Raw genomic sequence first — 14,942 nt, forward strand, 5'->3', positions numbered from 1 at the left:
CTGGATTAACTGAGCCAAAGCAGCCGGGGCAAATGTTTAATTTTGGAAATGGAGGGAATGTGATGATGTTTTATATCCATGATTTCTTTATAACCGTTCTTAAAAATTGTATTGAATCAGGCTATTCTGTTTAAGTTAATTCCTGTCATTCAAACTTGAGATTGTTTATTTCTGTTAAAATTTAGGATTATGGAACCAAAATTAGTATACGCATACAATAAGGAAATTAAAATATTTTCCTATTAAGAAGTGTATGAAAGTTGCTTATTTCATATGAAACATTTCTTAAATTTATGTTGTGGAATCTGATTGCAACAGGCTATGGCCAAATAAACTGTTACGAATTTAAAACAACCCATTATAATGTTATCTGTAGTTTCCCCAAATAGAAATAATCACCTACTTGGTAGTTTTTAAAATATCAGACCTTTTCAATAACATGTATATATTTTTAAATTACACCAGGTAGTTTTGGATGTTGGTTGTGGAACCGGAATTCTCTCCATGTTTGCTGCTAAAGCTGGGGCAAAGAAGGTTCTTGGAGTTGATCAATCCGAGATCCTTTACCAGGCAATGGATATCATAAGGTAGATGCACTTTAAGGCTTGATTTAAAATTGTTTTTAAGTTTAACGATTAACAGATGTTCTTGTCTTTAATAGCTATCTAGTGCTGACTCAAGACATTTGTCTTTCAGGAAAAACGTATTCCAAAATAATAAAATTTTAAGTTGGATTGAGCTAGACATAATTGCTCTATGAATAATCTTTTCAGTTCTTATTGATGAATGTTATTTTTCTATAATTTTCACTGTCTTTCCAATTATGACCATAAGTATGCTAATTGTATAAAATTAGAAATCATTGACATACAAGGTAATATTGTTGGAGGACTCCCTACAGAACTAAATATTTATATCAATAATATTTCCTTTAGCAAACAGCAATTAGACTAAAGACTAAGGGTTTACTCCTTTTTTTTTTTTTTTGACAGTATTAGCCTCCTTCAAATTAAAATAAATAAATTCCAAACTGGCTGCAAATAAGGCAGAGTGGATTTAGTTTATCCCCTAAAACTTAATTTTATTCTCTAAAAATATCTCCTTTCTTTAAGGAGGTAAGTTAGGTGACTGATTTTATGGTTGGCGTATATCCTAGGAAAAAGGCCTTTATTTGAACTACAGCTTAACTGATTTCTTTAGCTATGTATTTAACAAAAGCACCTTACATTTGGAACTTAGGAGTAATTGCCAGAATAAATAATTAATAGGAGGCCTCTTAGCCACTGTTTTTTCCCCAGCTTCATTGAGAATTGACGCAGCACTGTGTAAATTTGAAGTGTAGTGTTGCTTTGATACATTTATATATTGCAAAATGATTCCCACCATAGCATTAGCTAATACTCCATTGTGCCACGTAACTACTGTTTCTTTTTCATGGTGATAACATTTAAATAGTCTTCCCACTGATACTTATGTTCTTCTTAAAATTGATTAACATTTATCTTTTCTAGGTAGTATAAAATTTAAGTACGATTATGTAAAATGTTTGAATTTTTAGATTTGTAGAGCATAATGTAAAAGTATAGATTTGTGGTTAAGAGCACAAGGTTTGAGTTAGGCTTGGGTTCAAGTCCTCATTCTACCACTTACCAGTTATTTGAACTTTGATTAAATTATAGCTAACCTTTTTGAAACCTTAATCACTGCACTGAATAACAATGACTAACTCCTCTGGTTATGAGTAAGGTAAATAAGGTACAAGTAAAATGTGCAAACAAATTTTTGGCATACTCCCTGGCATGTAGTAGGTATTCAGAAGTTAGTGGCTAGCCCTGGCGAGCATGCCTCGTTGGCTGGAGCATGGTCCCATGCACCGGAAGGTTGTGGGTTCAATTCCTGGTCGGGGCACGTACCTAGGCTGTGGGTTCCATCCCCAGTCGGGGTGCATATGGGAGGCAACCAGTCAGTGTTTCTCTCTCACATAGATGTTTTTTCTCTCTTTCTTCCTAAAATGAATGAATGTGTTGTAGGGCGAGAATTAAAAGAAAAAAGTTAGATACATTACTATTAATTAACCAGTATCAAATTAATGTTAATGAAAAAAATTACTTTGATCTTGCTTAGATTTGTCAATAATACAGATTTATGGTTATTATTTTTACATTGAAGAATATGTATATATGTAGCATATGTGTATGCAATTCCATAATGTAGTAACATTTTTTCTAGTTCAGTATCATTACAGTATAATTTGGTGGGTCCATAAAGAGCGTCCTCACTTGTCTGTATATTGCCATCCAAACAAATAGGGGTACCATATCCAAAGAAGAGAATGTGTTAGAAGATTATCAAAAATGTAATGCTGGTAGTAAGATTATGATAAGAATCTCTATTAGAAATTCTCATTTTATCAAAGACCATGTCCTTTTTTGTATTAATCACTCATTTTTGATTTCTACAAGGCAAGACTAGATGTGCTCTCATTTTAATTCTTTAATGGAAGAAAAGGAAAAGAGTAGCGATAACACTCATTTTATTTTATATTGTTTCGTTTTATTTTATTTCACAGAAGTAACTCTCCTCATGTGTAGTGGAGCCAGGATTAGATCCTGGCAGCCTGACTCCACAGTCCACTCTCACAGTCAGTTGACCACGCTGTCTCACCCCTTGACTACTTAGGGGGTGTGTATTGGTTACATTCAATAGTTTGCTTTACTGGGGATGTCCAGCCTGTGGCCCGTGGGCTGCATGTAGCCCAGGATGGCTGTGAATGGGGCCCAACAGAAAATTATAAATTTACTTAAAACATTATGAGGTTTTTTTGTGATTATATGTCACACTGTATTGAATGTGCGGCCCAGGACAACTCTTCTTCTTCCGATGTGCCTCAGAGGCACCAAAAGTTGGGCACCCCTGAGAGGGCCAATAGAACTCAGTGTGATACAAAGAAGGAACGAGAAATTGTTTCTTACTCTTGCTGCCGTACTTGGAACTCTGCAATGAATGATCATTTCAGAAACATAAACTTACCTAAGGATAGCAAAGCTATTCAATTGCCAGACAATTTTATGCTTTCATGCTCAGGAAGCAGAGGTAGCTTCTGGTAATGTTTTTATTACTACCCTGGCTGCCTTTTGTTTCTCACTGACTCAGTCACGGGACAGCTCATTATTCAGACTTTTGAATGTTATTGCAGAGGAGTTTTCATCAGGAGGTTGATCCATCATATAGCCACCGTGCAGAATTTTCAGTCTCAGTGTCACATTGAAGATGCAGTCTTTTACAAAGCCTGTGTCTAGTATACTGCTGGAAATGAAACATTTAGAAGATTTGGATGTTATGTTCATGGAAGTGTCCTCTCGTTTCTAGGACAGTAGCTTTATTTTCTTAGTTTTTTCTGTCTCTAACACCGAGCAAGATTGATACATGTGCTAGATGATGAGGATAGTTTTTCGAGAAGAATAAAGTAACAACATAATGATTTAAAAAGTAGTGATAATATAAAAGAACACACATGTGTGTGTTTATATATTTACATGCACACACGAGATTTGGAACAAGATCACAAAATACATCAGGATAAATTCTTGAAGTAAGGGATGTTCCTTTATATTTTGTCCTAAATTTAATAGAAGTTACATAGAATAGTGAGCTAAAGCTGCAGTGAATTTTGAACCACTGTTGAAGCTAAAATGGTAAAAAAACACACAAAAAAAACTGCTCTACTCAGAAGCCATAGAATTCTAATGAATGAGATCAAGACTTCTTACAAGGAAACTAAATTTATTTCTTCTCCTACCCTGCCAACTCCTTAATTTCCTTCTCACTCACTGGCCCTGTCTGAGGGTTGCCTTGACTACCTAACTAGTTCAGTGTTCACTAGAAGAACTCACAGGACTCAATAAAAGTTGTATTCACAGTTCACATTTATTGCAGCAAAGACTACAGTCCAGGAGCAGCAAGAAAAAGACACACATTGGTAAGGAAGTCATGTACAGACGCCCAAGTAATCCACCTTTCTCTGCAAGAGTCACAGCAGATATAGTTTTATCTCTCCCTGTGAACTTCAAAGATATATGTGGATAACTGTACCCAAGGAAGTTGGCTTGAGTCGTAGAGATCATAGTTCTCAAAGAGCTGGCCACATAGGTAGCACATACCTGCTTTGTGGCCAGTCGAGGTGCAAATCCATGTCAGACACCAGGTGCCTGTCAGGAATCTATGTTTCCTTTAAATATGCTGTCCTCCTGGTTTATCTCAGTCCACAGTGACTATGTGAATGCTTTAATTCACATTCTTAACATTCCTTGCATAAATTAATGCATCTGCATGTAACTGGATCAGGTATTTGTTCTTTGTCTTTGCCTCCCACAGCTTTCTGTCATTCATTCTTCCTAGTGCAGCCAAATTGATGTCCCTACCAAGTTCTCCCTTTTAAATAAAACAAAAAAGGGGGGGTGGGGGGACATTTTTGGTTAAGAACATAGAGGATAAAGAAGAACTATAAATTAACTATGATTTTGGTATGAGATAGGAAAGTGTTGGTTTGATACTTCAGTGCCTGTTGGATTAAAGAGGTTTACTTAAAATACCGTTTTAATTACAGTCTCACGCTTCTGTAGATTAAAGCTGTGGTAGTTTTTGAGCAGGTGTTTCCAGAGATAGAATTCACTTAGAATTCTCTCATGCTAAAGTAAGTTTTAGTGAGTAGCTGCTTGAGAACAGTAAGTAAAATCTATAGTTTTCTCATGACTGAGTTATCAGGTGGAGATTAAGGTGAACAGTTTCATGAAAGAGGTTATCTATGTGAATGATATCTGTATTGAGCTGTTTTAATACAGAATTACTGGGAATTATGGCCTTTGTCATTTTGTTCTGTGTATTCTTTGAAATCTTAATTTTTCTGCCATATTTATATTTGAACCAGTAAAGTAATTACTGATGCAAATAGGATTATGACTTGTAGCAGACAATAAACAGCCTGAGCAGATGGCCTCTTACAGAACACATCTTGTTTCAGCATAAGCATTCTGAAGATAATTCTAGGTAATGGAAATGTTTTGCTTTTGTAAAAAGCTTGCTTATTATTTTTCTTTGAGGTTTTTGAAACTGTTAAAGCCTTTATAAGTATTTCAATTAGCGGTAAGCAGTTATACCAATTTCATCAGAAAGAATTGCATTAAATATCTCCTTGAAAAAACTCAGATATATAAGCATCCTTTCCTCTTTTAACTTTTGTGTGAAAACATTATGTACTTATTAAAAAGTACAGGAAACATTATATTATAATATGTATAACTAACAAGAAGTAGAACATTTCTGGTACTTTCGAGTCCCACTCACCTCCATCTCCCCTTCCTCAGTGAGATGCTCTCCCTGCCTAGGTAACTAGCATCCTCATTTTTATGGTGACCACTTACTTCCTTTGCTTTATATTTTAACCCCTTTAGATGGGCATCCATTTAAGATCATTTAGTTTACTCAGTTTTGGTCTTTTAATAAATAAGATTATATATTATGCATCCTTTTTGTCTAGCTTTAGTTTGCTCAACATTATTTTTTATGTTCATGTTGTGTATAGCTGTAATTTATTCACGTTTATTGTTCTATACAAGGCTATTGATGAATATGTTGCAATTTTCTGCTTTTGATACACATTTTATGTTCTCCAGTTTAAGGCTATTATTCCTAATTCTGTTAGTAATTTTTTGTATGTGTGCCCTGTGCATATATATACGCACACAGGCATATGTGGTATATTGGGGTATATGCAGGCCTTATGGTAAACATACCTTCAAATTTCCTAGATATTGCCAGAATATTTTCTTTATGGGGGGCATTTGAATTTATTTAAATTTTATTGTATTTTTCCCATTACCATTATACCTCTCTTATACCCTCCCCCCACAATCACCACACTGATGTCCATGTGCATGAGTCCTTTTTCCATTTGTTCAGTCCCTCCACCCCCTGACTTCTCCCCTGCCATAACTGTCAACCTGCTCTTTAGCTACAAGTCTGTCTCTACTTTGCTTATTAGTTCAGTTTGCCAGACTGTTTTCCAAGGTAAGGTTTATCCCAGGGATACAAGGTTGGGATAACTTTTTAGCTCTTGTTTTAACACATAGACATATTGAATGGATACAAAGTTTTATCAAACTTCTCTGAATCTGTTGAGATGATCTCAATTAATTTTTCTCCTTGATTTTCACATAGTTAACCAACCTTGTATTCCTTGGATAAACCTTACCTTCCAATATATTGCTCAATTAGTTTTCTGATATTTTGACTATGATTTTTGCATATATGTTCCCATGTGAGTGGCCAGTAATTTTCTGTTCTATTGCCTCAGTAGAGTTTTGGTATAAAGGTTAATCTGGTCTCATACACGGATGCTCTGTTCTTCACAAAGATGACAATGCAAAGTACAGAGGAAAGAATGGTCATTACAATAAATGAGACTGGGATGACTAGATAATTTAAACAGATTACAACCTCATATGATGTATCTGGAAAAGCAAAACCTACAGCCTACATCTTGAGGACTCATTGAAAGCATTTACTTTAAGTTCAAAAACAGGACAGGGATTCTTGCTATCACCTCTCTTAATCAACACTGTTAAGAAATTCTTGGAAGGCACAGCAAGGCAATACAAAGAAAGGGATAAGAATTGGAAATGGACTTCTGGTCAAGGTGGAGGTGTAGGTAGACACTTCACCTCGTCATGCAACCACAGGGAGAATTACACCTATATCTCAAAACAAGTAACAACCAGAACAGTCAGAAAATCAAGCTGTATGGAAGTCCAACAACCAAGAATTTAAAGAACCACATTCATCCAGAGGGGTAGGAGGGGCAGAGTCACTGACACTGGCTGAGAGGCGTGGAGATGGTGCCCAGAGGCAGTGATGGTAGAATGGGTGGTTCCACATTCGCATGTGGTGGATAAAAATCAGGAGGCATACCTTGGGAGCAAGCAATCCCAGGCCAGACAATACAGCCCAGGGTTTCAGCACCAGAAGATAAATCCCTGTAACTCCTGCCTGTAAAAACCCGTGGAGGTGGGGATGGAGGAAGAAACTGCTGGATATTAAGGAGAGTCCATTTAAAGGGTCTACATGGACTTAGAACATATGCAAACCACCCTACTATGGGATTTACCAGCAGGGCAACAGCTGGAATGGCACCAGTAGCATATGGGAAGTAGGTGAAGTGACTGGAAATGGGGCGAGTGCTGGACAAACCTCCAGAAGCCAGGCAGTGGCATTGTCCTCTCTCTGAGACACGCCCCCCAACCCTATACGGAGCCACAAAGCAGTGAATCGGGTTGCCCCACCTTGGCAGTTACCTAAGGCTCTGCCCTACACAATTTACAAGTGCCTTTTCTAAGACATGGAGTCAAAGTAGTTCTATTAAAACACAGAAACAGACAGGGAGGCTGCTGAAATGAGCAAAGAAATATGGCCCAAATGAAAGAACAGAGCAAAACCCCAGAAAAAGGGGAGATAACCGACCTATCAAATGCAGAGTTCAAAACACTGGTGATCAGGACACTCGAAGAACTCATTAAGTATGGCAAAAACATAATGTAGGAAATGAAGGTTACACTGAGTGAAATAAAAATATACAGAGAACCAACAGTGGAGAGGATGAAGTTGAGAATCAAATCAATGATTTGGGACACAAGGAAGGAAAAAATGTTCTATCAGAACAGCTTGAAGACAGAATAATTTAAAAAAAATTAGGATAGGCCTAGGAACTTCTGGGACAACTTTAAACATACGAACATTTAAATCATAAGGGTGCCAGAAGGGAAGAGGAATAGCAAGAAATTGAAATCTGATTTGAAAAAAATAATGAAAGAAAACTTCCCTAATTTGGTGAAGAAAATAGACATCCAAGTCCAGGAAGCACAGAGAGTACAAAGCAAGGTGGACCCAAAGAGGACCATACCAAGACACATAATTAAAATGCCAAAGGTTAAAATAAAGAGAGAATCTTAAAAGCAGCTAGAGAAAGGCAGACAATTACCTACAATGGACTAAGACTCCCCTAGGACTATCAACTGATTTCTCAAAAGAAACTTTACAGGCTAGAAGGGGCTGGCAAGAAGTATTCAGAGTGATGAAAAGCAAGGACCTCAACCTAGATTACTCTATCCAGCAAAGCTATCATTTAGAATTGAAGGACAGATAAAGTACCTCCCAGACAAGGTAAAGCTAAAGGAGTTCACCATCACCAAACCATTATTTTATGAAATGCTAAAGGGAAGTATATAAGAAAAAGAAGATGATCAAAATGATGAACATTAAAATGGCAACAAATCACCACTATGAACAAATAAACCTAAAAAACATACCACCACATTTTGCCACATATAATGCACTTGTATATAATGCATACCCACCTTTTTCACCCAAACTTACAGGAAAAAAGTTCTATTTTAATTTTTAATTAAATTATTTACTTACTTATAGTTAGATATTTGTTTTTTTTATTGTAAAGGAATTTTAGCATTTATTTTTGAACATATTGTTGTAAAAGAAATATGTATCAAATAATTACAGAACACAAGAACCAGGCACAAGGTATTTCAGGTACTACCCATGTATAATGCATATCCTTATTTTTCCCTCAAAACTTTGGGCAAAAAAGTGTGTATTATACACGCCAAAATAAGATAGTTTCTGTTACAACTCTTCAGTTGCTATTGTTGTATGAAAGCAGCAATAGCCAACATGTAAACAAAAGGGCATCACTGTGTCCCAACTTTTATTTATAAAAATCAGGTGACTGATCCATGGCTAATGTTTAGTGAATCCTGTATTACAGCAATATCACTGCCAAACAAAAAAATCCATATGCAAAGTCAGATACCTCCAAGAATGAAGTCAAAATATACTTTAGAACTAACAAAACACTATTTCATTTGGCTACAGCTGTAAGTGTACAATAAAGAAAATGCTAAAAAATTAGTTTAGGAAGAAGGAAAATGACCCTAGATGGTCAGGGGAATAGGAAGGAATAAAAGAGAATGGATAAATATGTGGGTGAGTGGATACAAAGGGCCAGATTGTCAGATCTGTGTCACTCTAAACATAGATTGTACCCAGTGTCAGACTTTACAAATAATTTTTAAAGTATGGGCAAATATGGGCAGACAAATCCAGGAGAAGTCTGGGACATTAAAGGCCACTGATTTGCTCTTCCCTTTCCTATATCAGACATACACTCTCTGGTCTGGTGTAGACAAGATCTCTAAGGTGCATGAGTTATTAACTCACATCATAAGGAGACCCTCTGTATGTACCAGATTGATCTCTACTTCTTCCAACTTTCTTAATTGCCTGTGTCTTTGACATTATTAATGAAGCTCAGTAGTGGGCAATTCTGGGTAATCAGGTTTGTGTGGAGTTCGATTTGAAAGTATGTTAGCTCAGAATAGTGCTGTTTGGAGGACTCCTCTACAGACCCATGAATCGCAAAGGCTAAGGCACATTTTGACCAAAAAAAGGAGGACACAAGAAAATATGAGGAGGATACCCCACTGAATGGGAGGACCTATTCCTGATGTGAATAGGAGGTAATGTGATAAGGAGGTAATGTCCAAAATGTATAAAGAACTTATAAAACTCAACACTAAAAAACTATACAGTCCAATTTAAAAATGGGCAAAAGACCTGAATAGACACTTCTCCAAAGACACACAGATGGCCAATAGACTATGAAAAGATGCTCAATGTTACTAGTCATCAGAGAAATGCAAATTAAACCCACAATGAGATACCACCTCACACTTGTCAGAATGGCTATCATGAGTAAATCGACAAACAACAAGTGCTGATGAGGATGGGGAGAAGGGGGAACTCTTTTGCACTGTTGGTAGGAATGCAGATTGCGGCAGCCACTGTGGAAAGCAGTATGGAGACACCTCAAGAAATTAAAAATGGAACTGTGTTATGACCCAGCGATTCCACTTCTGGGTATTTATCCAAAGAAACCCAAAACACCAGTTTGAAAGAACATAAACTCCCCTGTTCACTGCACTATTATTTACAATTGCCATGCTGTGGAAGCAGCCCGTGTCCATCAATACGTACGTGGTAAACACTATGGGACATTTACACAATGGAATACTATTTGGCTGTAAACTTTGTGACAGCATGGATGGACCTGGAGAACATTATGCTAAGTAAAATCAGCCAGTCAGAGAAGGACAAATATTGTCCGACTTCACTTATATGTGGAATCTAATGAACAAACTGGACTAATAGGCAAAATACTGGCTCATAGATGGAGTGCAGGCTGACAGCTTGGGGTGGGTAGGGAATGGAGGGATCACACAAAAAGAGTAAAAGATTCATGGACCTGGACAGCAGTGTACCAAAAGGATGGTATAAGGGGAATAAATGGTAATGGAAAAATACAGTAAAGAATATGAGGAGGATCTAATCTTTGGTTAGATGCTTACACACATTTTGGGTATTAAATGGCAAAGCTTAGAAAAGTTGGCTGCTGGCTTAATAGGGAGTAGTGGGTAAAGAGAAAGATAATGAAAAATTCCATTCTCTGGCCATTGCTAGTGTTTCTAAATGCCAGTCCTTTCAGCGAGGAGAAGATGGCAAGAGAAAAGACTTAACAGTTTTTTTCCTGTCACTGGAAGGCTGATAAGGCTGCTTGGGAAGATAAAGTATTCACTGAGAAAGCAATGAACTTGAGTCTGTGGGGTTACACCAAAGACAATACAAATCGATGGAGGACAAGGGCAGAGGATTCCTGCATGCTGAGAGTATTTTGTGAAAGAGACAGGACATTTTATGGGAAGAAACCAGAAAAACCTGATGAGTCATTGTAGGCATTGGTAACAATCAGAGGGATACATCACTTTTTTACACACAACTGAGTAGAAAGGATTACTTGGGTTGATGATAGATCGCTAAGTGGCTGTAGTTAGATGCTTGCAGATGGTGTAACAACTAAACTGCTATAGTGAGTAAAAGCAGGGCTGCAGTATACCTAGCCCAAAAAGGGTAATTGTCCTTCCTTCTCCCCACCCCAGAAGTAGAATAATCCTCTGAAGCAGCATGCCTGCTATGAGTGCAGGTGACCTTAGACTGATTTTATAAGTGTAATTTAATGCTATTGTTAAAGATGATGATAGTTGAGAAAATCAAGGATTCCTCATTCTTTTTTTTATTGTTGTTCAAGTACAGTTATCTGCATTTTCCCCTCACCACTCCCCCCAGCCCCAGCCATCCCTCCCTCCCTCCCCTGACCCATCCCCCATTGGAGTTTTGTCCATGTGTGCTTTATAGTTGTTCCTGAAAACCCATCCTTTCTGTTATCCCCTTGCACCTCCCCTCTGGTTACTATCAGATTGTTCTTAATTTCAGTGTCTCTGGCTATATTTTGCTTGCTTGTTTGTTCTGTTGATTGGGTTCCACTTAAAGATGAGATTACATGGTATTTGTCTTTCACTGCCTGGCTTATTTCACTTAGCATAATGCCCTCCAGTTCCATCCATGCTGTTGCAAAGGGTAGGCGCTCCTTCTTTCTTTTTGCTGCATATTATTCCTTCATGTAAATGTACCATAGTTTTTTGATCCATTCATTTCATTCTTGAACACCTTGTATAACAAAGAGAATAATCTGGGGGCAGTATCTGACTCTTACTCAATTACCAGAAATGGGACTGCATGATATTTTTGACATATAAAAGAAAGAGGGTATCAACAAGAGAAAAGACAGGAAGGAAACAAAAATCAGCTCACTAACAGGGAGTAGTTTAGATGGCTTTTGAAAAAAATGGTATGAAATAGAGGGATTAGATGAAGTTTTTTCTCAGGTATTATTAATGAGCTTTGTAGAGGATGGTTCAAATCCTAGTAGTTATTAGGGTTTTCCCAGGCTTATTCGCCGCAGAAATTAGTACAGGGAATGAAATACTGACCAAGATCAGAAGGTAAACTGGGGAAAAAAGTAGTTAAAATAGCAGACCCGTGATTTATGCACAGCCTTCACTGGGGGACATGCATTCCTTGGGTGAATTTCCCATTAAAGGTGACTTGATGTCCTTGCATTATCTGTGAGGAAGATAGAAATATTAACAATACACATTGATATATTTTAATTTTTCAATGTCAAACTGTTTCATGTTCTTCATGGAAATACAATTGATTTTATACATTGATTTTATATTCAGCACCTTCATACTTTTATTATTATAATAACATTTATAGTTTATTTGCCATCTATATTCATGAACATCATTACTAAACAAGAATAGTTTGTTTCTGTGTTTCCAATTCTTTTTTAAAATATATTTTATTGATTATGCTACTACAGTTGTTCCAGTTTTTCCCCCTTTTCCCCTTCTGCCCAGTACCCACCTTCCCTCCAACAATCTTCCCCCCCTAGTTCATGTCCAAGTGTCATGCATAGAAATTCTTTGGCTTCTCCATTTCCTATACTATTCTTCACATCCCCCTATTTTGTACTTACCAACTATGCTTCTTAATCCCTGCACCTTTTTCCCTATTGTTCCCCTTCCCCTTCCCAGCCAATAACCCTTTAATTGTTTTCCATGATTTTGTTCCTATTCTGCTCGTTTGCCTGTATGCATGCTGGAATAATTGTTATTTCATTGAAGGTAATCTACCTTTGTGAAGATGTTCTCTTTGTTTCTGATTTTCTGAAGTTTTACAGTAATGCCTGAATCTTTAAAAAAAAAAAATTGGTCTTCTAGAGATTTATTGTATTTCTTTTGTCTGTGGCTTAATGCTTTTTATCAGTTCTAAAAAAATCTCATTCCTTATCTCCACTCTTTTTTCCGTCCTCTTTATCTTTTTCTCTTTCTGTGTGACCCCATTTAATTCTATGTTAGACCTTTTCACTGTATTCCTTGCCTTAGCTATGCTTCTACAGTGTTCTAAAGCAAGGGTTGGCAAAACCATTCTGTAAATGGCCAGTAAATAGTAATAGTAATACAGTAAATATTTGAAGCTTTGTGGGACATGTGTGATCTCCCTTACTTCTGCTGTTGATACTTCTTTTTATTATTCTTAACAACCTATGGGCTGTACAAAGCTGACCCACTGGCTGCCAAGCCTTAATTTTCCAGTCCTAGGTATAAAGACCCATTAAGAAAAAGGTTATCAGACTGTAGAAAAAGTAATACCTAACTATGTTATGCCTTTGAAAAATCCAGGTTAGATACAAAATAACATAGGTTAAAAATAAAAGACTAAAGAAAGGTGTTAGGTAAGCACCAATCATTGAAAGAGTTGGAGTGGCTGTACAAATATCAAACAAAGGAAACAGCATAGGACTTATCAGGAGTAAAGAAGGGCATTTCATAATGATTAAAGATCAATCAAAAATATAGTAAATACTATACCTATATTAATTAATGAAATCTTCATACTACATGAAGCAAAAACTGACAGAAGTTACAGGGGAAATAGACAAAATTTTAGTAACTATCAGTATAGTATGAGATTCCAGGTCAAAATATGAAAATCAGTTGTATTTCTGTTACTGGGTTTAGACAACTAGAAATTGAAACTTTTAGAAATCAGCATTTTTAATACAACCAGAGTCATCGAATATTTAGGGATAAATTTAACAAAATATATCTAAGGCATGAACTGTGCAGAGAATTAGAGTGGACCTTAAAATTTATATGGAAACACAAATGACCTGGAATAGTTAAAAGAATGTTTTATTTTTAAAGTCTTTTTATTTTTAATTTTTTAATTAGTTTTTGTATTTTTGCTCATTACCATTTAGTTTCTTTAACCCTCCTCTTCCCAGCAATTCCAACACTGTTGTCCATGTCCATGAGTCCTTTTTCCTTTTTGTTCAATCCCTCCACCCAAGAATTTTTTAAAAGAATATAGTTGAAGGATTTATACTATCAGACTTTGTGACTTAGTTTAAAGTTATAGTAACCAAGAAAGTATAATATTGGTAGGATATACATCTAAATTTTGAGGAAAAATTTAAAACCATGCATAAATGATCAGTTGATTTTTGACAGATATCAAAGTAATTCTATGAGTTAATGATAATTTTTCAACAGAGTTGCAACTGTGATTTCTGAAAAGTTTTCCAAACAAATTTTTCAACACCATATCAGTAGGCATTGATAAGGGAAAAAAAGAACATGATACTCTATTGGAAAAATTAACTCCAAATGGAAACTAAAAAAAAAAAAGAAGAAAACATAGGTGAAAATATTCAATATAGAAAAGCATTTCTTAAATATGTCGCTAAAAGCATGAACACACAAGAAAGTGTTAATTGGTCTTCATCAAAATTTTTAAAACTTCAGGTCTTTAAAACATAACATTAAAAAATGAAAAAAATGCAATGTGGTGGATAATATTCACTATACATAAATCTGACAAGGGTTCTATCCAGATGATGTAAAGGATTCTTAAATATCAATAATATTATAACTGACCTGACTTTTAAAATGGGCAAAAAATTTAGACATTTATGAAGTGACCAAAAGGTAATTAGTAAATAAGGAAATAAATAAACTTTGAATATACTTTAAGTCCCACAAAATAATTTGGACAGTTGTCAAGAAATTATGTAATTTGACTAGTTTTCAGGATCTGTTTAACATACTAATTTAATTCACTGTGATAATTTTCAGACTAAATAAACTTGAAGATACTATCATACTAATTAAAGGAAAGATTGAAGAAGTTCATCTTCCTGTAGAGAAAGTGGATGTTATTATATCCGAGTGGATGGTAAGTATTTGTTTTTTAAAAACTACTTTTATTGGTTTAAGAAAGAAACAATATGATAGCAGTTTTTCTGCACTTAATTGTATTTAATAAATGGCAGAATGGCAGCATTATTTTAAAAACAGCTACAGTTTTTCTATGGTACTTGATTCTGAAATAGCACTTATTTACTGCTCATTCAT

At 35.9% G+C, this 14,942-nt stretch overlaps 1 protein-coding gene across 3 annotated transcripts in view; it reads left to right on the forward strand.

The window, feature by feature from the left end:
- PRMT3 (protein arginine methyltransferase 3) overlaps positions 1 to 14,942 on the forward strand; it is a 111,243-nt gene that overhangs the window by 19,331 nt on the left and 76,970 nt on the right. For all 3 annotated transcript variants that reach the window (XM_037162202.2, XM_037162194.2, XM_037162209.2), the window contains 2 exons: positions 466 to 587; positions 14,664 to 14,763. In XM_037162202.2, coding sequence (XP_037018097.2) covers positions 466 to 587; positions 14,664 to 14,763 — 222 coding nt within the window. The remainder of the gene's footprint in view (positions 1 to 465; positions 588 to 14,663; positions 14,764 to 14,942) is intronic.

Source organism: Artibeus jamaicensis, unplaced genomic scaffold (assembly GCF_021234435.1).
Source record: "Artibeus jamaicensis isolate MK-2021 breed Jamaican fruit bat unplaced genomic scaffold, CSHL_Jam_final contig_797, whole genome shotgun sequence".
NCBI classification, from domain to species: Eukaryota; Metazoa; Chordata; class Mammalia; order Chiroptera; family Phyllostomidae; genus Artibeus; species Artibeus jamaicensis.